This window comes from Callorhinus ursinus, unplaced genomic scaffold (assembly GCF_003265705.2).
Source record: "Callorhinus ursinus isolate GAN/ISIS: 27379988/994484 unplaced genomic scaffold, GSC_fseal_2.0 scaffold2, whole genome shotgun sequence".
Lineage (NCBI taxonomy): Eukaryota > Metazoa > Chordata > Mammalia > Carnivora > Otariidae > Callorhinus > Callorhinus ursinus.
The window spans coordinates 60,411,796-60,438,116 of record NW_027397064.1 but is presented as its reverse complement, the minus strand read 5'-3'; the positions used below and the strand labels follow the sequence as shown (position 1 = coordinate 60,438,116).

Below are 26,321 nucleotides of genomic sequence, written 5' to 3'. Positions count from 1 at the left end.
CTCTCTGACAAATAAATAAAATCTTAAAAAAAAAGTAAGAAGGCATCAAAAACTCAACATCTCTAAAACCAAACTCATGATCCACCCACAGCACCCCCTACTTCTTCCTCCTGTAGACTTTCCCATCTCAGTCAATAGCAATAACATCCTTTTAGTTGGTAAGGACAAAAACTTAGAAGTATCCTTGACTCCTTTCCCTCGTACTTCATATCCAATCAGTGAGCAAATTTTGTTGCCTCTGCCTTCAAAATACATCAAAAAAATCTGAGCACTTCTCTACTTCCACGGCTACTACTCTAAGCCAACCATCTATTTTTTATTTATTTATTTTAAGTAGGCTCCACGTCCATTGTGGGGCTTGAACTCAAGACCCTGAGATATAGAGTTGTATGTTCTACTGACTGAGCCAGCCAGGCGCCCCACCAACCATCTATTTTTTTGTCTAGATTATTGCAATGATCTTCTAATGGGTTTCCCTGCTTATACACTTGCCTCACTGCAGTCTTTTCCCATCTCAACAGAGTAGCCCAAGTGATTCAATTAAAACATGAGTTCTTACCATTCCTTTATAGAAACTCTCCAATGACTGCTTATCTCACTCACTATAGCCATGAGGTCAGGTCATATGTATTTGACTCTGTTTTACCTTTTCTCCTATTACACTTCTACCCTCAACCTCCTACTTGTCCTGCTCTAGCCACAGAGGATTCCTTGTTATTCTCAAATACGCCAGGCATATTCCTACCTCAGGATCTTTGTACCTATTGGTCCCTCTGCCTGGAATACTCTACTGCCAGTTAGCCTCATCTCCTTAAGTCTTTACTCAAATACCACCTTAGTGAGTCCTCATATCAACCTATTTAAAATTATACCTACCCAAAATATTCCTATCCCCTCTCCCCCAAATCTTTCTCCATATCACTTAATATCATCTATGGTATAATGTAATTTATTCATTTATTTTGTTTGACTCTACCCATGGCAAATACGCTACATTCACTGCTATATCCCCAGCATCTAAAACACTTCCTGGCACTTAGTAGACAAAGAATGAATTATAAAATTATTATTATTTTTTAAAGGTTTTATTTATTCATGAGAGACAGAATGAGAGAGAGGCAGAGGGAGAAACAGGCTCCCCACAGAGCAGGGAGCCCGATGTGGGATTCGATCCCAGGACCCTGGGATCACGACCTGAGCTGAAGGCAGACACTTAACCGACTGAGCCACCCAGGCACCCGACAAAGAATGAATTATAAACTATTTAAGTTTCTTAAAAGCTACAAGTCCTTTATATTAAGAATTTTATACAATTTCCCAACCAGATAGTAAAGAAATACGGGAGAAAGTAAAATGTCTGTTTATTTCAATAGGTATTCAACTGACCTTCAAATCAGTCAATTCTGTACCATTATTTTTTCATTGAGTCAGGCCACTTAATTAAAATAAGTGCAGTTGTCACACACCATCGTCACTAATTTTAAATAAAAACTACAATCATGATTTGCTTTTTCCAAATATACGTTCTCTCAGGTAGTCCATCCGAGCTTCCTTTGTTGACAATGCCATAGAGTTCCATTGAAAATGCGGGATCTGTAAAATAAGCCATGTAGTTTGAATGGAAGTTTTAAAGCAACAACAAAAAGACATCAGGGAAAACTTGTAAGCACCACTGAGCCAAGCTGTAGAAACCTGTGAAATTAGCTTACATAAACATAAACCATTTTTAGAAGCCAAGTCGGTCCTTCTTCCTGGTAAAGCCCAGAGACCTACTACTTCCTTCACAGTTCCTTTAATCCTCCTGTTCCTACAATACCAACAGTAGACATTCTTCCTATTACCTTTCCAACATACATATATTAGCCTTTTTCTCTTGTATCTCTACCCATCTCCACAGTGCCTCTCGTAAGATAAATAAAAAAACCAATAGATCTTCTAGAGAGAATAAAATAAAATGATTTTTATTTACTGTTCAAGAAAAATGAAGGAGGTTCTGTTTCAGAGATATTTTAATATAACTTTTTTTAATATTAAAAAAAGGTAATTCTAGAACTTTCACATTAAAAGGGAACACATACTGGTTGGACCTAGAAGGTATAATGCTAAGTTAAATAAGTCAGACAGAGAAAGACAAATACCGTATGACTTCATTCATATGTGGTTAAGAAACAAAGCAAATGAACAAAGAAAAAGACCAAAAAAACAGACTCTTAAATAAAGAGAACAGGCCTGTGGTTGTGAGGGGCTAGAGGGGGAATGGGTGAAATAGATAAAGGGGATTAAGAGGTACAAAGTTCCACTTGCAAAATAAATAAGTCACGGAGATGAAAAGTAGAGCATAGGGAATATACTCCATAAGACTGAAAAAATGGTGACAGATGATCACTACACTTAATTGTGGTGAACACTGAGTAGTGTAGAGAATCGTTGAACCATTGTGTTGTATACCTGAAACACTGTATGTTAATTATACTCCAATTTTTAAAAAAGGAAACATACGTACAGCCAGTTCTCTAGGTTTTTTAGAGGGTATTTCATACCTGAATTACACGATAGCCCAAAATTTCCAACTGTCGTTTTTTCATAGCAGATTTTCCTTTTAAGTGAGGGATGTTTCTACAAAAAGCTCTTGAATCCAAAAATTCCAGAGCAATCCTACAGAAGATAAAAAAATATTTACTTCTGAAATCAAAACGAGAAACAATAATTATAAGCCTTTCAGGAACAAAGTTGCATCTTTAGGGGCGCCTGGGTGGCTCAGTCGTTAAGCGTCTGCCTTCGGCTCAGGTCATGATCCCAGGGTCCTGGGATCGAGCCCCGCATCGGGCTCCCTGCTCCGCGGGGAGCCTGCTTCTCCCTCTCCCACTCCCCCTGCTCGTGTTCCCTCTCTCACTGTGTCTCTCTCTGTCAAATAAATAAATAAAATCTTAAAAAAAAGTGAAAAAAAACCAAAGTTGCATCTTTATAAATTAATTTATACAAAAAACAAATGAATATAAATGAGTATGCTATTTTTCTACTTAAATTAGTAATTGATGACAAGTAAGCCTATTCATTATAATTTACACCAAATTAGAGTAAAAATCTCCATGCTTTCATTCGTTTCCTTGTTCAATATATATTTACCATGTAACTACCATATGGAAGGTACTGTGAGGGATACAAACAGAGAATACCTTATAGTCTAACAACATGTGATACATATTAAGTAACTGCAATACAGTGTAGGAAGAAGTTAAGTGCTACTGGATAAGCAGAGAGGTAGGGGAGTTTCAAAGAAGATACTATTTGCTTCCACTGAGGACAATGAGGTTAGCACTTTAGTTAAGACTGCCAGGCGTTGGACAGCAAAAAAGGACAGACATAAAGGCTGAAGGCAGAGGAAAAGCAAAGGCACAGAGGCAGAATGCAGGAGATAAATGAGAAGCAGATTCTCCTACAATCGATCCTTGATAACGGAGTTCATTAAATTATGCCAAACTTAACGTTTAACAAAATCTGAAACTAAGAAATAAGTTACCTTTCAGCTCCTGGTGGCAGTCTTGATCCAGTTATTTGGGTATGTGATTCCCAGTGCGTTTCTGGCAGTGTTCCCAAAGTTATATTGTGGCTTCCATATGGAAGAGCTTTTTTTCTTTTATCCAAGATACACTCAAAATCTGTAAGTACAGGAGTCAACAGTATGAATTAAGTAAATTCTTACAGGTAAAAGTTTAAGATATATTTTAAATTTGTATACATATAGCGATATACATGTATACACACACACACACACACACATGAAAGAATGATGTACAGCTCCCTAATGATCCAACTTGTTTTCTAAGATCTGGTCCAATGGCACCTCTCTTTGGAAATCAATCAATAAAAATCAACCAGCAAGTATTACTAAACTATATTTAGTACGGAGTTATATTTAGTGCTGGTACAGGTCAAATAACATTAAGAGTTTTATTTTAATCCTCTTAAATCTCTTGGTAGCATTTGGAAGAAGCTGAACCTACTCATCTGAAAACTAGTAAGACTAGGCAAAGATTCAAACGTGTATCCTGTCTTTCCTGTATGAACTGTACATAAGAGTAACTAAATAGTTGATATGGGAAAGTTCTTTTTAGACAAATTCCAGCTAATGCAGAAGAAATGATAGATGTTGAATATCACTACTTTAGGGGCACCTGTGTGGCTCAGTCATTAAGCGTCTGCCTTCGGCTCAGGTCATGGTCCCAGGGTCCTGGGATCGAGCCCCGCATCGGGCTCCCTGCTCCATGGGAAGCCTACTTCTCTCTCCCCCACTCCCTCTGCTTGTGTTCCCTCTCTTGCTTTGTCTCTCTCTGTCAAATAAATAAATAAAATCTTTAAAAAAAAAGATCACTACTTTACCACCCCTAATGAATAATGGATTTAGACAATAATCTTAATGACTGATAAAATCTGTAGGTGAAAAACTGATAGGAGAACTTTCTCATGGATGAGCTGATAAATCTTTAATATAACAAAAACAAGACAACCAACACTGTATGTCTTCTGATATGATACAGTAAGAAGTACATATCACCTATGAAATAGTCTGGGCAAAACAAACAAAAAAACCCAACCTGAATTTAACCTGAATCTAATCAAGCCTCTAGATCTAAGGAGTGACTTACAGAAAAACAAGGGATGCAGAAGCAGGTTAAGAGATACAACAGAGGTATAACTGAAAAGTCCAGAATGTGAAAAAAATATTTATTTTCAATAAATAAATTGTAAGGGGAAAAGAAAGAAGAAAAAAAAAAGAAAAAAGGGGAAAGAAAGAGGTAGAACTTAAAAAGGCCTATCAACCAAATGTAATGTCTGGATCCCAATTTTAACAAATAAACAGTAAAATAAAACATATAAAAGACAATTGAGACATTCGAACATTGACAAGCTATGTGATATTAAGAAATTTTTATGAATGGCGGTGGGGTGATAATAATGGTACTGTAGTTATGTATCTTTTTAGATAAACATTTTAAGATGATACGTGTGATTTGCTTGAAAAGGATCAGGTGGGACTCTGGTGAGTTTTGACAACTGTTGATGCTCGATGGGAGTTCATCATACTATTCTATTTTTTGTATATGTTTGAAATTTTTCTGTAATAAAAACAACTGTAAAAGTATTTAAACCAAGACAAAAAGGACAAATGAAAAAAGAAACAACAAATGAAAAGGAAAGAGTAGGTTTAATTATCTGCTTTTTATACATAAGGGAAACTGGGGCACTGAAGCAGCTTTGAGCTAATTATCAAACGTGAAATATAGTTCTCTCATTGAGAGAATGAATTATGGAGCTAGAATGCCTAGGTCAAATACTGGCTCCACCATTTGTCAACTATATAACCTTGGGCAAACAATAATGTCTCAGCCTCAATTTCCTTATCTATGAAATAGAAAATTTATGTACCTGGTAGGGGCATAATAAGTTTATTATATATAAAACACTTAAAACAATGTCTAACACATAATAAACAATATGTAGGTATATCATTTTCTATTGCTGTTGTTATATGAAATTGCAGCACTGTTTGACAGACGCATGTACCTACAAAAAGCCCTAAGGATTAAATAAACCATCATTTACTCAAATCAATGAAATATGTATGCAGCCACTAAAAATAATGTATATTTCTGGACACAGAAAAATATTTGCAATATATAAAGATAGCTACAAACATTATAGTATAAGTTATTTTTGGTTTCAAACAAGTCAGTTACAAAAATAGCAAAAGTAAACAATGGTCATATCATGGTAATTTCTCTCTTTTGTTATCTGTCCTTTCTGGTTTTTCTATAAGTAGGTATCCTGTGATTTTTTTTAAGTGAATTTTTTTTTAAACCTTAAGCAATGCTTCTAGTCCATAGTTATTAATTATACTATTATATTGTCTTAATTACACTATATCCATGTACATAAATATTACCAATTAAATTTTTTAAATGATTTATATACATTTCACATAAAAATAAGCCTCTTGACAACAGGAGGTGCAAATATGAATTGGAAATACAATGGTCTTGGGACATAGTAATCCTAGTTTCAGTACTAATTACACGTTATGCATGATTTGTTATGCGTGATTTTTTTTTCTGTATTTTCCAAATGTTTTACACAGATAGGACTATTTGTAGTTCGAAAGAAATATTAACAAGAACAAAACAAAAAGAATAAAATGAAATAAGAGGAATAAAGAGCCGGTCATAGTGCCTGTCACAAAGTTGGTGCTCAATAATTTTAAATTACGAGATGGAATTACAGACCATTTTCATATTCATATTTTAGTGCATTTCCTTCTGTGAGCATTATTTTTACAGGAGTATATTTTAAAATACAGATATATTTTAAATAGTACAGATTAACAGTATACAGATGGTCCCCAACCTATGATTTTTCAACTTTACAATTGGTACCAAAGTGATATGCATTCAATAGAAACCATACTTCAGATTTTTGAATTTGGATCTCTTTCGATGCTGGGCACCAGTAGTGAGGATAAAAAGCTTAGAATGATTATTTTTCACTTTCAGTACAGTTTTCAATAAATTACATGAGACGATTCAACACCTTATTGTAAAACAAGCTTTGTGGTAGATGATTTTGCTCAACTATTGGCTAATGTAAGTGTTCTGGGCACATTTAAGGTAGGCTAGGCCAAGCTATGAAGTTCAGCATGTTAGGGGTGTATTAAATGCATTTTTTTCTTTTTTTAGAGAGAGAGTGTGTGCAAGAGCAGGTGCAAGTGGGGGATGAAGGGGGGCAGAGGGAGGGAGTGAGAGAGAATCTCAAGCTGGCTCCACACCCAGCACAGACCCACAGGAGGGGCTTGATCTCACAACACTGAGATCATGACCTGAGCCAAAATCAAGAGTTGGACCCTTAACTGACTGAGCCACCTAGGCACCCCTAAATGCATTTTGACTTCAATATTTTCAACTTACAATGGGTTTATTGAGATATAATCCCATGGTAAATCAAGGAAGATCTATACCAATCTCCTAAAACAACCCTCTTGCAGAGAGTGCAAGTTGTCCCCCAATATCTAATACTTCCCTTCATTTTTAATAATAGAATTCCTAATTCTTAGCTGGGTACATGGCCACCCAGAATGAAAACATTTCCTAAACTCACTCATAGCCAAGTATGGCCATATGGTATAATTAAAAATGGTATGTGCAACTTCAAGGAACTGTGCTTAAAGGGACACCCTTCCATTTCCTTCCCTCCACCTTCTGCTTAGATTGTAGGATGTGTTGGCTAAAGCAGAAGGAGCCATTTTGGACCATAAAGTGGAAGCTACCTACATGTTGAGGTTGTAGTTTATAATAAAATAGAAGGATCTTGGGACACCTGGGTGGCTCAGCCAGTTAAGCATCTGCCTCCGGCTCAGGTCATGATTCCGGAGTCCTGGGATTGAGTCCTGAATCGGGCTCCTTGCTCAGCAGGGAGCCTGCTTCTCCCTCTGCCTGCCCCTCCCCCTGCTTGTACACACTCTCTTTCTCTGACAAATAAATAAATAAAATATTTAAAAAATAAAATAGAAGGATCTTGATCTTTAAGGCTTGTGGAACTGGCATCCCAGCCCTGGATACCCTATGCGTATGGGAGAAGGAAATAAACTTTGTTAAGTTCCTGTTATTTGTGGATTTCTGTCACTCATAGACAAATGAAATCCTAACGTAAAACCAAACAACTGAGAAAATGTGTTTTGTAGTGCAAGATGGGGGTATAAATGGCTAATTTGGTTCAGTCTTCTGAACACACGATCTGATCATCCAGCTTCTGCCTAAACATTTCTTCTTCACAAGGCAGCCCATTATTTCATTTTTTGACAAATCTCTCATAAAATTCTCCTTTTATTGACTTAAAATACGATTCCTTTAATTTTTACCATACTTTTATCCTGAAATAGATATCTAATTCTTCTTTCACATAATAATCCTTCAAACATTATAAGTTATACTTACCACTTTTCCAGTTTTCAAATTAAACATTCCTAGCTTTTTTTAAAATAAAATTTATTAAGCCCTATGTTCCAAGGGCAGTGCTAAATGTTTTTCATAAAACATTCATAAAATGTTTTTCATTAACTGGGTAATATTATCCCCATTTACAGATGAAGAAACTAATAATATTCAGAGGTTGAGGAACTTGCTGAGGAATTGAAATCTGTGCAGTTCCCGTCCTCTGTAGTTCTTTTTTTTTTTTGAAAGATTTTATTTATTTATTTATTCGACAGAGAGAGAATGAGAGAGAGAGAGCACATGAGAGGGGGGAGGGTCAGAGGGTGAAGCAGACTCCCTGCCGAGCAGGGAGCCCGATGCGGGACTTGATCCCGGGACTCCAGGATCATGACCTGAGCCGAAGGCAGTCGCTTAACCAACTGAGCCACCCAGGTGCCCCCCGTCCTCTGTAGTTCTAAGACAGGATTTCTAGACTCCTTTGTTTCCAGGCCCCATTTGTCACTGTCTCTCACAAAATGTAACACTCAAAAAAAAGAATACTAAGAAATGTCTGCAGAATACAGTGGTACTACCAACTTTCTTATTATTATTAATAACATAGGTTAAAATAGTATTTGATTTTTGGCAACCACTTACAGTATTAGCTAATATCAGGCTTATAATCCTATATAACATCCTGTATGTATGCAGATGTTTTCTAAGCCTAAATTTAGAAAGTTTATGTTAATTCTCTTAAAATTTCATCTTTTCCTTTAAGTCCACCACTTGAATTTAGCTATTTTTTTTTAAATCTTATGTTGCCATCCAATTTATCAGCTAGCCTACTAATTTTATGTCACCCACTACAAAATCAGAATGCCTTCTACAACTAGACCACTGAGAAGGTTAATGAGTTTATTTAGAGTTGAGCACAAACCTATGGAAATCTTCATCCAGGTGGATAATCCAACTTTGTTTTTGACATAAAACAATGAAATGATGCTAAGTCATTTCCCTGACTTTAGGGTACTTAGTGGAGAGGAAAAAAACTTTTGAAGATCGAGAAATGTTCAGTGAATCTGAATCTGGGTTTTACTTAGAATTGGTGAAAGATTGGTAAAAAATTAAAACCAAACAAAAAAAATGCTGATGGTTATCAAAGCTGGCCCGTGGGAACTTGAGGAATCATTGTACTCTTCTATTTCGGTCTGTTTGGAAATTTCCACTTGATAAGATGATTCTACTTTAATTAGTCTTCTGAGAGTACCTAATAACCTACGACAGACTCACCTATTCTGTGGTAATAAGGTGTAAGAACCGAGGCTTTTACACAATTGGTTCCTCCCAGCACCTCTGCTAACATTTTATAAATCTGCTGTTGTGCTCCATTCATGCTGCCAATATCTTTATGAAAATAAAGATAATTAGTTCACTTAAAATAAGTTAATCAGTTTCAAATGAAAATCAACCCAATTCTGCAAACCGAAAAATCAAGATTAATATTTTCAACAAGAGCTTCGATATTATAGCACATGCAATGGTAGTAAATTCAGAATGATACAAGTTCTGTGCTCTCTACCAGAGAGGTTTAGTGTCCTAAATATTAAGAAATTCTTATAACACAAATCTCACCTATAAAATGGTTCTATCAAATAGGTCATGGCACTCTCGGTAACTCTGGTGTCACGGTTGGGCTTAACAATGTGCTAACTAGTAATTCACTTGGGAATTAAATTTTGCTGTCTGACCCAAAGACAAGGCAAACCTTTATTATACTGTTGTTGACAGAAGCGGTCATGAAACCATGGAATCTGATACTCAGGGCACTCCAAGCAGACTGCTCTATTTAATTCCATAAGACGAAACTGGACCTTCATATTTAGAGATGAACATAAAACTGAAATCAAAAACAAAATATTAATTGATTTTGACAGGTTGGACCTAACAAAGACAATCCATTTTTTCACATTCATTTATCCCCATTATTTGTTAGTACTTTTATTCTCACCTTATAAAACTGTTTCATTTGCACACACATGCTTTATATTTTTAAATTATTCAGTGGCAAGATTAGGACTAACTCCTATGTTGTTTTCACTAATCATGAATACTACAACTACATTTTTAAAAATACCACCAAAGAACTTTCATTGACCTAATATTCAACATTTAGGTATCTATCCTAAAGAAACAAAGATGAGGTCAATGATTCATGTATAATAATCATTATTTATAATGAAGAATTGGAAACAACCTACATGATAACAAATGTTATTACATTCCTATCATAGCCAATTATATAGACACTAAAACAATCATGACACCAAAAAATATTTAATGGCATGCAAAACTGTTCAAAATACAGTTCAATGACAAAAAGCAACATACAAAAGTGAATATAGTAATAATCCAAATTTTGTTTTAAAATACATACAGATATATAAACATATACATAAGAGCAGGAGAGAGACAGAAAAGAAAGATATACTCGAAAATATTATTAAAAGTGGTAGTTTCACTTGGTAGTAAGATTATGAGTAATCTTTTATCTTCTATTTTATACTTTTCTGTTTTCCAAATTTTCCATAAGAAGGAAATACTTTCATAAACAGAAAAAAATTATGTTAACATTTAAATGCTTTAGTATAGGTAGAGTTGAAACTTGGATGTAAAGTATAGGTAATAGTTTAATAAATTAAAATGTAGATACAGGGTCACCTGGGTGGCTCAGTAGGTTAAGCATCAGCCTTCAGCTCAGGTCATGATCCCAGGGTCCTGGGACTGAACCCCACATCTGGCTCCCTTCTCAGCGGAGAACCTGCTTCTCCCTCTCTCTCTCTCTCTCCCTCTGCCCCTCCCTCTGCTTGTGCTTCCTCTCTCTCTCTCTCTCAAATGAATAAATAAAATCATTAAAAAAATTGAAATTAAAATTAAAAAAGGTAGATACACACATTCAAGTTGAGAATCCATTTTGGCTAAGAATTTGATGTTAAAAATTGCCTTCAGCAGATCTTCCGGAAAATATCCAAGTGTGGCCAAAGAATAACCAAGAAACACTAACATGAGAGGATCCAATCCACCTAAAACAAAATTAAGATAAAAAAATTATAATGTACAGCCACCTCACATATACATAAGCACACACTTTATTCAGGTCAAGCTGGGTTTTAAAATAATGATACAAACGCAGCCTTGACAAAGCTAATCTATACTGTTACAAGTCAGGAGAGTGGTGAAGTGCTTACCTTTGGGTGGGAGTAGAGTAGGAAAGGGGGGCAGGAGAAAAGGGACACTGTAGTAATACTGCTTCTTCACCTGGGTATTGATTCCTTGGGTGATTCCATTTATATAAATTCATACTATGTGCTAAGGATATGTAAATATTCCTATATTATTTTACTTCATAAGAAGTTTTAAAAATTGCTTTGTAAAGAGAAAGAATTCAAAACAAAAGGTCAGTAGTGTATGTAATAAGTGGTCCGAGTCTCTATGTATTGATGATAACAATGTAATAGTGCTCAGAATGTGTTCAGTATCATTCTAAGCTCTTTACATATATTAACTCATTGAAATCTCACTTCAGTATACAGCAGGAATAATGATTATCTCCGCTTTGTAAATAAATAAGTGTACAGAGGCACAGAGAAGTTAAATGACTTGCCTACAGTCACACAGTTAGCAAGTGGCAATGAGGTTTAACCCTGAGAGCCCAGCTCCGGAGCCTGGACTACTATTCTGTGCTGCTGTTAGGGATCTCAAATATCCAGGCTGAGTGTAGACACATATGAAGCTCAAGTTTCAAATAGCACCTCCTCCCTTACCTGTCACCCAACAGCATGGCACATGTCCCAGAGTACAAGATTGAGGTTATTTAGCTGATTTGCCTCGTCCAAGAGACATTTCTGATGAGAAGGAAGGGGTCCCTACTGGCAGCAATATTCTTAGAAAGGACAAAAAAGATGTTAAATCTTTCCTTTTGGATTGTTTGCTGAGTTTATTTAATAAATCAAGATCAAATCATAAATGAGGTTAATAGTGACCTGTCAAATCTAATATTTATTCAAAATAAAATTATTATGCCATTACTTAAAATTTTAATTATAAAGGTCTCCAAGAATTTTCCAAACATTCTCTTGGTAAGGCTTAAAAAAAAAAAAAATCAAAGCTGTATTTCTCAACCTTTCTTCTCTTAAACTCTTTATTGTTATTATTTTTTTAAAAGGATGTGCTTTCATTTCCTTCTGGTTGTTGGCACAAGACTAACCAACCAGGAGAGCATACTAAGTCTCAGTTTCAAGTCTCCTCTTTCTACATAATTATGTTACTAAAAAGAGGTATATATGAATGCCACACATCCATATGCCCATTTATGACTAAATATAAACATCACAGCAGCCCATTTTACTTTTCTATTCACAAAGCAGTATCAGATGGTTATCGTATCATGGTGTCAGTCAATGGCAGGGGTAAGGAAAAAAAAAAAACAGTATCTAGACTATAAAAGACTAAAGGGGTATCAACCTAATGCAGTGAGTGGATGCTGGGTCCAAAATAACCATTTTTGGTTATTTGGAATGAGGGAGATTTAAACATGGACTGTGTATTAGATATTAGGGACTATTAATTTTCTCAGGTGTCATAACAGTATTGTGGCGATATAAGAGGTCATTATTCTTAGGAGGCATACGCCTAAGCAATTAGGGGTGAAGGGTCATGAGGCCTACAACTTACTGTGAAATGGTTCCGAAAAAAATAAGAGAAAGAGAAACAGTAAGGCAAATAGGATAAAATGTTAACAATTACGAAGTCTGCCCAGTGAGTATATAGGCACTCTTTGATTCTTTCCATTTTTTCCTTAAGCTTGATATTTTTCATAATAAAAATGTTTCAAAAATGGGTACAAACTTTTTTTAGGTCTAGAACTCATGGCTCTTACAGTTACCCCTTAAATGAGAGCTCTCTCTTACCACAGTGGCAATGGTATCCTCCAACCTACTTACTCAATGTATTACCAAACAATATACCTACTTAAGTAAGAATTCAGGTATTGAATGCAAATCCTGAAAAATTCATCATTTTGAGGTGGATCATAGTTGAAGATGCTAAATGGAAGAATAATATCAAGGATCACATAAGGGTGGATCTGTAAACACAACAAAATGTTATAGTTTAAACTTCAGTAAAATAAAACAAAAATTTAACCTAATTATTATTTTCAGTAGAAATCTTTTTCTAACATGCCTAGAGTAAAATGAGAAATGCATCACTACTTATTACTTTTTCCACCCGGCTATAATCTATTTAGTCCCACCACTAGTTTCTAGTAACTCTAAGTATCAATGCAGAAAAAAATTAATCAGATAATCTGCAAATTATTTTTGTTAGGTGTAAAATCCTGTTCCAGAATTCATTAATCATTAAAATGAATAGGAAACAGTATTACTAATTTCCATGATCTCAGTGCACTTTATATACTCATCATATAATGTAATTAAGGAAGTTAGTTTATAATCATTTTTCTTTCATTCATTTCTTTCATTCATTCATTTTTAAAATTTCATTATTCACTCATTCATCTAAAACTTAATGACTGCCAAGTACTATGCTAAACAAGTAAGACTGATTTTTATTTTATTTTGGAAGAAATACGGTCTCCTTAAGTAAAAGCCTTATCCCGATACAGATTTAATAAGTGAATTTCTTCTCACATAATCCAAAAAGCAACATTTTACAAGTCAGTTCCAGAAATAAATTTGTAAGAAGACACACTGACAATTTAAGAATATAGAAGTCAGTGTACACCTTATGTTTTCCTCATTTTTCACACTTTTGAACATAGTTGTTCTTAAATATAAAAGTAATATCATAGGATTATAGAAAATAAGAAAAAAAACAAAAATCATTCATACTTCATTTTCTTAAAACAGTATTGTTTTTAAGTATTTCTTTCTAGACAATAAATTTTGACTACAGATCTTAAAAATATCGTAGTGAACCAAAAGATGACTGCTATACTCCCCAGATCTACACTGCTGGAGGAAACAACTTTAGAGAAACAAATTGCTGAACCAGACATGAGAATTTAATTTTTAAAATTCAAATTCCAGGGGTGCATGGGTGGCTCAGTCAGTTAAGCATCTGCGCTCAGCTAAGGTCATGATCTCAGGGTCCTGGGATCCAGCCCAGTGTTGGGCTCCCTGCTCAGCTGAGAGTCTGCTGGACCCTCTCCCTCGGCCCTTCCCCCACCCACCCCTGCTCGAGTTCGCATGCGCACTCTCTCTCCCAAATAAACAAAATCTTTTAAAAAATAAAAAATAATAAAATTCCAATTCCAATTAAGTTCTTAAAGTACTTATAAACACTTATGCTTTTAGAAGTTGACAACTATTTAAAACTCAATTTCACCTTTTCACTCTGCTGAACAACCACTGAGGCTATCCTATCAAGTAGCAAAGTACTGAAGTAGTTAGTTCTAGAAATAAAAGATGCAATCTCTGCAACATTTTTGTAATTAATTTCATCCATCAAACGGTGTAAAGTACCAGCTGTTTCTTCAAGAAGTGACTCAGCAAACCAGTCTCCTTTTAAAGATTTAAGTTCTTCCCACAACAGATTCAAATTGTTGCATTTTCGTAGTCTCTGAAGACCAAAGTGATCTAGTTTTTGAAGCAGTTTCAGTTGTTTCCCAGTGGTATTATCCAGACATTTGCGATCATAATGAATCCATCTTAAAACAGATGTAGCAAAACCATTCAGGTCATTTAGGTCACACTGTGGTAAAATGGCTTCAATTCGAGATATCCCCACTTCATCTAGGTGAGAAGATGGAAGAATGGAAAGAGCATAGACCAAGATGGAAATCTCACTAGGTATAACACTAATTTTCAAATATCTATAAGGAAGGGGGAGAAAATGAAAATGAAAAGAATAAAATTAATAAATCAGTAACAAAATGAAAAATACTTAAAGTCTGAATACATAATTATTATTATAATTAACAGGTGTGGTAGGTGTAAAATACAAGTTAATTTAAGAAGGGTTAGATAAATTCAAAGATGACAGGTCCACAAAGGACTACCATGAGAAGTCTTAAGATTTTTCTAAGGCACGCTCAAATATTTTATACAAAAATGAAACCACAGTCCCTAACATACCAAAGATCGGGGTCAAAACAATGTTTCCAGTGCTGTTGCTAGAGACAAATTTTGGGCTGAATGTTTGATATGACCTGTTAGGGGCTGGAATGACCTAGTATAGGCCCTGCCATACAGTGATCACTCAGTGACACTAGTTCCCTCAATATGTACCAACCTTGTAATAACTGTCTAAAAATAAACCCCCAACAGATACAATCTTTCCAACCTCTACTTGATATTTTTCCTGGAAACACTTCCTCAAATTCCAAAACTTACATGTGCATGTGTGTTTATTTACAATACACCACACATCCATCAGCATGGCTAAAATTAGAAAATAAAAATATGTCAAGTGTTGGCAGGGATGTGGGGCAACAGGCATGCTCAGCTCACATTCTGCTACTGGGAATATAAACTGGAACAGCCACTCTAGAAAACCATTTACCAGATCTACTGAGGATGAACAACGTATGTATAACCTATGAACCCACAATTACACTCTTTGGTAAATACTACAGCAATGCATACATATGTTTACTAAAAGATATGTATGAGGATATTCATAACAGCACTATTCATAATAGCAAAAACTGGAAATAAATAAAATATCCATCAACAGTAGAATGGATAAAAATATTTTTGTTATATCCTTACAAAGAGAACACAATACAGCAAAAATATGGGTAAATCTCATAAACATAATTATCAAGCAAAAGAAGCCAGACACAACAGACACACAAAATAGGCAAAACTAATCCATGCAGTTGGAACTAGAGGTAGTAATTAACCTGGGTGACAGGGAAGCAGAGTAATGAGGAGGAGAAAGGTATATTTTATGTAGATTACATTTCAATATGGTTAAAAAAAAAAAAAAGGCCACATTATTCTAGTATATGAATTCCCTGTGTTCCCTGAATGGCTTCAGGAGCTATTTATAGGAATAGTTATGTGAATAGTTTAATTAGACTGTGTTCCTTCTAAAGTCTATTTGATACTGCCTGCACTGAAATAGGGGAAAGTAAGCACCTATGATTTCCATACAACATCCTCCAACTAACTTTTTGATAAGATTTTAAACTCCAGAGATGTATAAGGGTCCTCACTACTCAGAATTACTAGATTTTAACATTATCATATTTGCTTCAAGTCATTTTACAAAGGAAATAAAACATGGCAGGTAAAGTGGAATTCCCTTTGACACTCCCACTTCCGCTCTTATTTCTCTGTTAACATACCTATAGGCAAACAGGACTGTGTAATTTCACTTTTTAAAAATCATTGTGCAGGGAGCCTGGGTGGCTCAGTTGGTTAAGCGACTGCTTTCGGCCCAGGTCATGATCCTGGAGTCCCGGGATCGAGTCCCACATCAGGCTCCCTGCTCGGCAGGGAGTCTGCTTCTCCCTCTGACCCTCTTCCCTCTTGTGCTCTCTATTTCTCATTCTCTCTCTCTCAAATAAATAAATAAAATCTTTAAAAAAAATAAAATAAAATAAAAATAAAAATCATTGTGCAGACCAAAAAAACCATGTCCCTGGGCCAGTTTATGATACTTAATTTAGAACATAAAATTCTACATTCAGAGGCTATGTAAAAGTCTTTGCTGGGGCGCCTGGGTGGCTCAGTCGTTAGGCGTCTGCCTTCGGCTTGGGTCATGATCCCAGGGACCTGGGATCGAGCCCCACATCGGGCTCCCTGCTCCGCAGGAAGTCTGCTTCTCTCTCCCACTCCCCCTGCCTATGTTCCCTCTCTCACTGTGTCTCTCTCTGTCAAATAAATAAAATCTTTAAAAAAAAAAAAAGTCTATGCTAAATATGAAAAAGGTGGAGAAACAATAATCCTGCATATAATCACCTTGGTAAGAAAAAAGTTATTTCTTTAAGAAAAGGGTGAACTTTCTACTAACATACCTAACAAGCACCTGATAAAGTGCCACCTCTTATTCTTCAATTCAAATCCTTCTTAACTTTAACGGCAAATAATTTTACTATAATTAAAATCATTTTCAACTCTATGCCAATCCTTTTGATTATGGCATAGAGTCCCATGCCTGGTCTTCCAGGAATCAAAATCAGAAATCAAACTAGTATAGAAAAACGGAGAAAAAGATTAATCTAATTTTAGTTTCATTCAAGTCATTATTCTGATTGTTAAAATAAAAAACCTTTTCATGCAAAAGTCCATTTTGACTCCATTTCCATAAGCATCCTTGGAAAACTGAGTAACTTCCCTGTTAAAATATGAATGTTATAGCCATAGAAAAACAGAAAACATTAAATTATAAAGGTAAAATACTTTTTCAGTAACATTACTCTTAAATATTTTATTTTTTTCATTTTTTTTAAAGATTTTACTTATTTATTGGAGAGAGAGAATGAGAGAGAGAGAGAGAGTATGAGAGGGGGGAGGGTCAGAGGGAGAAACAGACTCCCCACCGAGCAGGGAGCCCGACACAGGACTCGATCCCGGGACTCCAGGATCATGACCTGAGCTGAAGGCAGTCGCCCAACCAACTGAGCCACCCAGGCGCCCTTAAATATTTTATTTTAAAAATTACAAATTAAAAAATTTAATATGCTTTAAAACAATCCAACATGCCTTAAAATAGGCACGTAAGCAGACTGAAGGTCTGGAATGGAAGTTTTGCCTTGTTGGGCAGCTCCAATCTTTTCATAGTTATTGTATTCCTGCAGGAAAGGAAAATGCCTTGGCTTTTACTGTTATTCATGCCTGGGGAACTCATCGCCCTACTGGCTTCATTTCAGAATATACCAAGCATGAGCACTGGCAGAGATAAGTGTGTTAACATTTAAATAACAAGCCACTTAATTCTGCCTCCAAAAGTTCCAACAACTCTCTACATAATCAAACAAAAGAAACATTGAGTCCAGATTATAAAATAAATACTGTAACCTTACCTAAGCAGTAATTCTCTGAGTCTCACAAAAAGCTCTTTACTTTGAAAATGTAGAAAAATCAATGCTTGAGTTATCCTCAATAACTCTATTGGTTTATAGTTATCCAAATGTTTATGCAGAATTGAAGCAATTCTATAAAGAATGATAAAACATATATTACAATCAATCCATTCATTTATGTATTAAGTATTTACTGAGGAGCTCTTTCATGCCAGACATGCTGTGTTGGAGAAACAGCAATCAATGAAATAAGGTTTTCTGCTCTTAAAGAGCAGCCTCAAAATGGTGACAGAAATGTAAACAATTAAGATAGAATGATATAAGAGCTATCAATGAAGTGTAAATATTTAATTATTAATAGCAACAGGAGAGAAAAGCATAAAGTTTCATTTTCTAATTAAAAAAAACTCACAGAACAGCCATCAAATTCCACATCTTCCCCACAAAGAAATCTTTACCAAGAGTTACTAACAATTAGCAAAACTGATTTAATTTTCTTCCTTAATTCACTGGCCCTCCAATGGAATGGATTAAAAGCAATGAGAAATGCTAAGAGGGAGTATGTTGGAAGAAACGGGGCAGAAGGAATACTTTAAAAAGGATCATACAATGGATAATAAAACATTAAGTATATATAATCTGAACTGTATTTTTTTCTTCTTAAATTTCTTTAAAAAAAAAAGACAATATATGGCAGTATGATTTCAAGGTAACTGGTGTGCAATTCAAGTTCACATAGATGCTCTCCACTTTCCCAGATTATGATCCTCTGCTTGAAAATAACAACAGCAGCAAATGAAATGAAAAAATGCTATAAACAATTTAAACATCTCTATTTTAAAAAACAAACTATTTAGATTATGAACAATGCCTTAAGTGTTAATTCCTTCTTTCTTCAAAACCAACAGCTAGATTATAGAAAAAAACATAATGCATCCTCAAAAAAAATAGTTACTTATGGATGACAACTAAACATTAACACCATGAATTTCAGGAAAGACTACTTTTTAATCAGATGTGAATTTCTGCTTTCCATCTCCTCCATTGCTCCCATCACTGCCAGGGCCTGTTGTCTGGTTAGCTCCTCTGACATCAATAATAGAGTTGATTTAAGTCTAGAGGTAAAGAAAAATATTTTTATGTTGAAGAACTGATGATTAGCTTATAAAAAAAATTTTTAAATCTTTATTTATTTTAAGATTTTATTTATTTATTTGAGAGAGAGAGAGAATGAGAGACAGACAGCATGAGGGGGAAGAGGGTCAGAGGGAGAAGCAGACTCCCTGCTGAGCAGGGAGCCCGATGCGGGACTCGATCCCGGGACTCCAGGATCATGACCTGAGCCGAAGGCAGTCGCTTAACCAACTGAGCCACCCAGGCACCCTAGCTTATAAAAAATTCTTTTTTAAAATAAGTTCTTAGGTAGGGTGCCTGGGGGGTTCAGTTGATTAAGCGGCTGCCTTTGGCTCAGGTCAGATCCCAGGATCCTGGGATGGAGCCCCACGTGGGGCTCCCTGCTCAGTGGGGAGGCTGCTTCTCCCTCTCTCCCTCCCTCTGCTCGTTCTCTCTCTAGTAAATAAATAAAATCTCTAAAAAAATAAATAAAATAAGTTCTTAGGTAATGAATAGAAAAGAAATACAAACAAAAACTGAATTCAATATGCAGTATCAATTTTCTCCCCACATAATAGGGGATAATATAAATGATTGAATAAAGAAAAATATATTGTTTTTATCAAAGGAACTAAGGCTTCAGTACACTCTAATCTTAAACTGGCTCTTAAAAAATACAGACAAAAGGTTTTTAAAGTGATATTCAAATAAGGTTATAATGATTATAAAGTACAACGATTCAGTGAAATTATTCAGTACTACAGAGCTATAAAGAACTAAAAACTGACATTCTAACAATATCCCAATTATCTTAAATTGAGTAAGATCTGATCAGGAAGTCAATATACCTGCATATTAACAGAAATCTCATACACTAAATACTCACTGTGACACTATAAACTGAAAATTTACAAAGACTATCCATTTTGAAACCACCCAAAGTAGTGCATGCACTAATACGAGTATCTATATATAACTGTATCTTTTAGAATAATTTATTTTTTTTAAAGATTTTATTTATTTATTTGTGAGAGAGAGAGTACACAACCACGAGGAGCCGCAGAGGGAGAGGGAGAAGCAGGCTCCCACTGAGCAGGGAGCCCAATGCAGGCGGGGCTCCATCCCAGGACCCCAAGATTATGATGCGTTGAAAGCAGAGGCTTAACCGACTGCCACCCAGGTGCCCCTACAGAATAATTTAGAAAGCAAGCCCAAAATATAAAATCTGAAGATAACAGGAAAAACTAATTCTCTATTCTTACCGGATAGCTCTACACCATCCTTTTCATAAACCTTATTAAACATTTCAAACCCAGCTTCACCTCAAAGATTTTCCCAGCTATTTATGTCCACATTTTTCTCTCATTTTCCTATCTACTATTTCTATCACTAATTTGAGTACCTATTCATAACGGTATTGCAATATCATGGTATTTACACATTATTATTATATATACATTTCTATCCTCCCAGTTGGAATATAAATTCCTTAAAGGCAGGGACCCAATTAAATTCAATTTTTGTATTACTTTAGCATATGAGATTCCAACAGTACTTGGTGACCAAAAAAAAAAAAAATTCCAATAAAAGCTTTTTAAGTAGTCATCTTGTTCCCATCTTGAACAGTCTCTTAAAATATATCCTTAAATGTCTTCATATAATTCAAAGGACCCTTAAAAATAACTCTCCATGAATCTTTTGGTAAGAGCGTAATGATGTAGATACCTCTATTATGCAACTCTTGGAACCCCTGCTTAATTGAATCTACTAATCATACTTCTCTCTTTGCTCATACCTAGTAATCATGTATTAATTTAATGTTTGCCCATCTTTATATCCCAAGCAGTTCTATCTACATCAATATCTGGCAAAACTGGGAATTTTTAAAAGATAGGAAAAAGATGAAATTCACTCCAACCTGACAAGGGAACACTTACCAAGGTGCTAAAGAAATGCCTTTGATGACGAATATAAAGACGACAAAGGATAGAATGGTCCATTGTTAAGGCTATTATAATTCTGAATATTCTACACCCTATACTGGAGGTGGGAGAGTCTTATATCTGTGTGGAAAGTCAATCATATGGGCCAGGAAGGGAGAATAAAAACACTTAAAATGGTATTCTCCACAGAGACTATCCATCTCCCTCATCCTTTCTTGTGTTGGCCACCACCATGGAGTTACTGGCTCTTTCTCAGAATTTAACAGTAGACTAAGAGTTTGAGATGTAAACTAAAACAATCAGAGAAGGAATCAAGGAGCAGATATAAGAGATTATTCTCCCTTCCAGGGCTGCATGGGGTGATGCGTGCCTTCCAGAACCGCAAGGAGGTCTAAGCTTGCAAAGCTCCAAGCAGTTACAAGAAAAGTAAAGCATTTTTAGCTGAACTTACTGTTTCTTTTCTTCAGGTCCTGCAATAGGTCCCAATGCTACAAACAGTTTTACAAAGCCATCAGGGTGATCAAACAGAGGAATCATTTCAGCTAGCCTCTTTTTAGCCGTTTCAACAAATTCAAAACTATGAAACTGTAGAGAGTGATACAGACTAAGTATTTTACTGATGGAGTCCAAATCAAGGTGGTTCATATTGCTTAAAAACACTTTATTGCACCTTTCTAATAGTGGGTAATAACTATATTTAATATTTCGAAGAAATTGTACTATTCTTCTTGCAACGTTGACCTGAGAAGAATCTATGGTATCAAAAAGATGTTCTGTTTTGTTCACTAATTGTTCTTGAAAACGTTGTGATATTAAAGAAGATATGCTGACCATCAATACAGACAAGGACCTAAAAAGGAAAAAGATGCAGATTTTCACCTTATTTAAGAATAAAGAACAACTCTAAGACTAAATGATTAGATACAGAAAAGAACTAGTTAAAATATTTTGGATTTTATTAAGCGTCTGCCTTTGGCTCAGGTCATGGTCCCAGGGTCCTAGGATCGAGCCCCACATCGGGTTCCCTGTTCGGCGGGAAGCCTGCTTCTCCCTCTCCCACTCCCCCTGCTTGTGTTCCCTCTCTCGCTGTTTCTCTCTCTGTCAAATAAATAAATCTTTAAAAAAAAAATTATGGATTTTATACCACAAAAGTTTTTCCTTTAAATATTCTTACAGGACTTGAATGCACACCTCCTAATAATCAAATGCCTTTAGATAAAAAATAAATAAATAAATTACAATATCTTTTGTTAACTGTGTATAATATCTTACTCTATAGATAACTGCCTTGAAGGAAAAAATTTTAGTGAAATTCACTCAGAAATCACTTTGGACCAACAGCCCATGAATACAACATTAAAAGTCTCAATTTATATTTTTGGCAGTAGACTTCACTTTGTTACTCCTTTCTCTGTGTATCAATAACTTACGAATAAAACTCTTGGTAAAATATTTCTCACTAATAAATGACTTCATATTTTTTAATGTCTCACGCTAGGTAGATAGTAACATATGACAGTAAGTACTGAACATAAGGTAGCATTTAATATTTCTTCACTAAAAACTACTTTGAAGGAACATAAGTCACTCTTCCAGGCCTTGAGGGAGACGTCAAAAATACAAAGGTGAGGTCCCTGCTTTCAAAACACAGATCTTAACATAATACAAAAATCAGAAAACTACAAATACAAGAATGCACCCATAAGAATAAGGAATGCAAAATGGAAAAGGTATATAACAAATGTTCAAGGATGATAATAATAAAACATTTACAGAAAAGACACAAAAATGTAAATATAAAACTATCTCAACCATTAGGATAGGGGGACTGTTTGCATTTATTTTTGTTTTCAAATTTCTTCAACCTTTCCAATAAAATATATTTTTTTATTTTTTATTTTTTTAAAGATTTTTATTTATTTACTGAGAGAGAGAGCATGAGAGGGGGGAGGATGCGGGACTCGATCCCGGGACTCCAGGATCATGACCTGAGCCGAAGGCAGTCGCTTATCCAACTGAGCCACCCAGGCACCCAAAATAAATATATTTTAAAAACCCAGTTGTACAACACTTTGACTTCTCTACTCAAATGTTTCATGTTAATATTTAGCAACAATAATTAGTAACTTAACATTGCTATTTCATTTAACCATAAACCCTCTGAAATGATTTTTTTTAATTGCATGTATATTTGTAATTGCAGATTAGAGTAGGGAAATGTCCAAAGATTTTAGTAGATTCTCAAGGGGATCTATAAGAATTTTTTAAAGTTAAAAAAATTTACACTGATTTTTATTTTCTCTTTTATAAGCTACTTTGCCATATGTGTGTGAAAATATATATAACATAAAATTTACCATTTTAAACATTTTTAAGTGTACAGTTCAGTGGTATTAAGTATACTCACAGTGTTGTGCAACCATTACCACTATCCATCTGCAGAACTTTCTCATCTTCTCAAACTAAAATGCCTTACCCATTTAAACAGTAACTCTCAATTCTTCACCCCTGCCAGCCCCTAGCAATAACCATTCTACTTTCTGTTTTTATGAATTTGACTACTCTGGGAGCTCATTTAAGTGGAATCATACAGTATTTGTCCTTTTGTGTTTGGCTTACTCCACTTAGCATAATGTCACCCATGTTGTAGCATGTGTCAGAATTTCCTTCCTATAATTATAAGGCTGAAATATCCCATTGTAGCTATATACCACATTTTGATTGTCCCTTCATCTATCAATGGACATTTAGGTTATTTCCACCTTTTGACTATTATGATAATGCTGCTATCAACACTGATATGTGCTAGAGACTGAACTGTGTCCCCCGCAAACTCCATATATTAAAGGCCTAGCCCTCAATGTGACTATATTTGAAGACAGGGTCTTTAGGAAGGTAATTAAAGTTAAATGAGGCCACCGGGGACAGGCAAACTTGTTAGATTGCAAGTAAAGTAAAATCTAAGTATTTCACAGAGCTCAACAATATCACGTTATACTTTATATACTTTATCTCTAATTTCCACAGCAACATTGCAAAGGAGATTCCAAAGTAGTACTGTTTTATAGATAAGGATACTAAAGTTTCAAAAGATTAAAGTCACATAGGTAGTAAGTGGCAAATCTAAGTGTGTGTGCATCCAAAGCCCAGAATCTCTCTACCATATATTTACCTTAAATACATTTACCTTAAGTCCTCTATGGTTTCCAGGTTCCTATGTACAATATCAGCTATTTTTCCCATTAATGGACTGAAATATAAATTTTGATTTGCTAGGCAAGAGGAAAATTTTGACAGCACATTAATATCAAACCTATTAAGGGAAATATACAAAGGACATCATTACAATTTACTTTCACTTAAAACACAATACACAATTATAAAATAAAAAGCAATCAGAAGTATTAATATACTACTAATACATTACTAACATAAAAGAATTTTTTTTAAATGTTGATTTTTTATTATTATAAAAGTAACCCATGCTAACAATTAAAAAGTCAGATACTATTGGAAGATTTTTTAAAGGGAAAAATCACCTGAAATTATTTGAATCATTTATCTATTAATTTTTTGAGGTGACAGATCAATTTCAACATAAGGTTGTACATTAACAAAACCACCACTACTATAACAAGGCTGTGAAAAACTCCAGAATTTTTCTGTAGGAAAAATGATCCCATTTCTTCAACAAGTAAATGGCAACAGAAAAGAGGGAAGAAGAATTGTTACAGATTTTAAAAGACTCTTGGAAAGGGGCACCTGGGTGGCTCAGTTGGTTAAGCTACTGCCTTCGGCTCAGGTCATGATCCCAGGGTCCTGGGATCGAGCCCCGCATCGGCCTCCCTGCTTGGCGGGAAGCCTGCTTCTCCCTCTCCCACTCCCCCTGCTTGTGTTCCCTCTCTCGCTATCTCTCTCTGTCAAATAAATAAATAAAATCTTAAAAAAAAAAAAAGACTGAATTCACTAAGACAAGCATAATGAAGTCCACAGCAGCACAACATGTTAATAGCAAAAAACTGCAATCTATCAAAAGTACATTGCATAAATTGTACATATTCATAAAATACCACACAGCAAAAAAGAACAACTGAATCATGCAAATCATGGAGGAATCTTTAAAACAAATACATGCTAATTCAAATACATGCTAATTACCCTTGCTAAGATCCATCATACACTGTTAACCCATAATGTACCATATTCGAATCATTACAAATTATGTTTATATAACATTTCTAAACATTTTAACAAAATCATTAATAGCAAATGTAGTAACAAAAAAATTAACATCATAGGCCATAGAGACCAAAAAAACAGAAGTTATTTTATGACACTATTAAAAATTCTACATAGGAAATACAAATTAGAGTTTTAAAATTTTTTAAACATTATCATTATGAAAAAATAAAAGTATCACTAAAAATAAAAAACATCATATAGAATAAAATCTTCTAAGCTATTTTGAAATGAAAAATTAAAAGGAAATGTCTGATTGGGAAGTACAAGTGTACATTTGTAATTTAATGGTTTAACGGAAAAACAAAAAAAAGCATCTATTTTACAACTGATTTGTTCAAGGTGCATAATACACATAATAATGCTGCTTTAAAGAAAAAATTTTAAAATCTGAGCTATTTTCAACAATGACCAATTTAACCCAAAAATCCAGTAGTTTGGACTGCTTACAAAAGAAATTAGGTATTTCTCCTTACTCTCAATAAAAGATAACTGCAGATAAAGGGAATGCAAAAATGGAGAAGAGAAGACAGATGAGTTTAGGTCATGAGATTTATTAAAATCACAATTCAGTAAATGAATGTAGAATCTCTCAGCCCAGAGAACTGTTTGATCCTATTTCATTTAATCCAGCACATATTAACAATGACCAACAGATATAACTACATATATATACAGTTTTATACATATATATAACTACAATTTTAAGATTTATCATGGTTTATGCTTTAAGAAGCAATATGCTGAAAGGGCATAAGATGGGGTAATAATAACCAGTGATATGCCTGCTCCTCTCTGTCTACTGATAAATATCCTGTTCTCTCTTCTGCATCTTAGTCAATCCTTTCCTTTCTGCCCTAGGTTTCTACTTGGTTTAGGAGAGCTGTTGTGGTTTGTTGGTTTTGTTTTTTACTTGTTAATCCCCATTACCTATTTCAGCCATCCCTCCCCTACTCACTTCCCCTCCGGTAACTATCAGTTTGTTCTCCATACTTAATCTGTTTCTTGGTTTGT

The 26,321-nt window shown here is 34.9% G+C and overlaps 1 protein-coding gene across 6 annotated transcripts in view; it reads right to left on the bottom strand.

The window, feature by feature from the left end:
* Nucleotides 1-1,344: 1,344 nt before the first annotated feature.
* Nucleotides 1,345-26,321, bottom strand: part of FASTKD1 (FAST kinase domains 1) — a 43,356-nt gene continuing 18,379 nt past the window's right edge. For 3 of the 6 annotated variants that reach the window (XM_025852038.2, XM_073882801.1, XM_025852046.2), the window contains exons 4-15: nucleotides 24,256-24,381; nucleotides 21,520-21,918; nucleotides 19,017-19,127; nucleotides 18,013-18,144; nucleotides 14,367-14,853; nucleotides 12,990-13,104; nucleotides 10,913-11,041; nucleotides 9,727-9,858; nucleotides 9,252-9,365; nucleotides 3,521-3,659; nucleotides 2,541-2,655; nucleotides 1,345-1,593 (exon numbers count right to left, since the gene is read on the bottom strand). In XM_025852038.2, the coding sequence (XP_025707823.1) occupies nucleotides 1,498-1,593; nucleotides 2,541-2,655; nucleotides 3,521-3,659; nucleotides 9,252-9,365; nucleotides 9,727-9,858; nucleotides 10,913-11,041; nucleotides 12,990-13,104; nucleotides 14,367-14,853; nucleotides 18,013-18,144; nucleotides 19,017-19,127; nucleotides 21,520-21,918; nucleotides 24,256-24,381 (2,095 nt within the window). In that variant the 3' untranslated portion in view covers nucleotides 1,345-1,497. The remainder of the gene's footprint in view (nucleotides 1,594-2,540; nucleotides 2,656-3,520; nucleotides 3,660-9,251; nucleotides 9,366-9,726; nucleotides 9,859-10,912; nucleotides 11,042-12,989; nucleotides 13,105-14,366; nucleotides 14,854-18,012; nucleotides 18,145-19,016; nucleotides 19,128-21,519; nucleotides 21,919-24,255; nucleotides 24,382-26,321) is intronic. The other 3 variants (XM_073882809.1, XM_025852053.2, XM_073882810.1) reach the window with 3 other exon arrangements.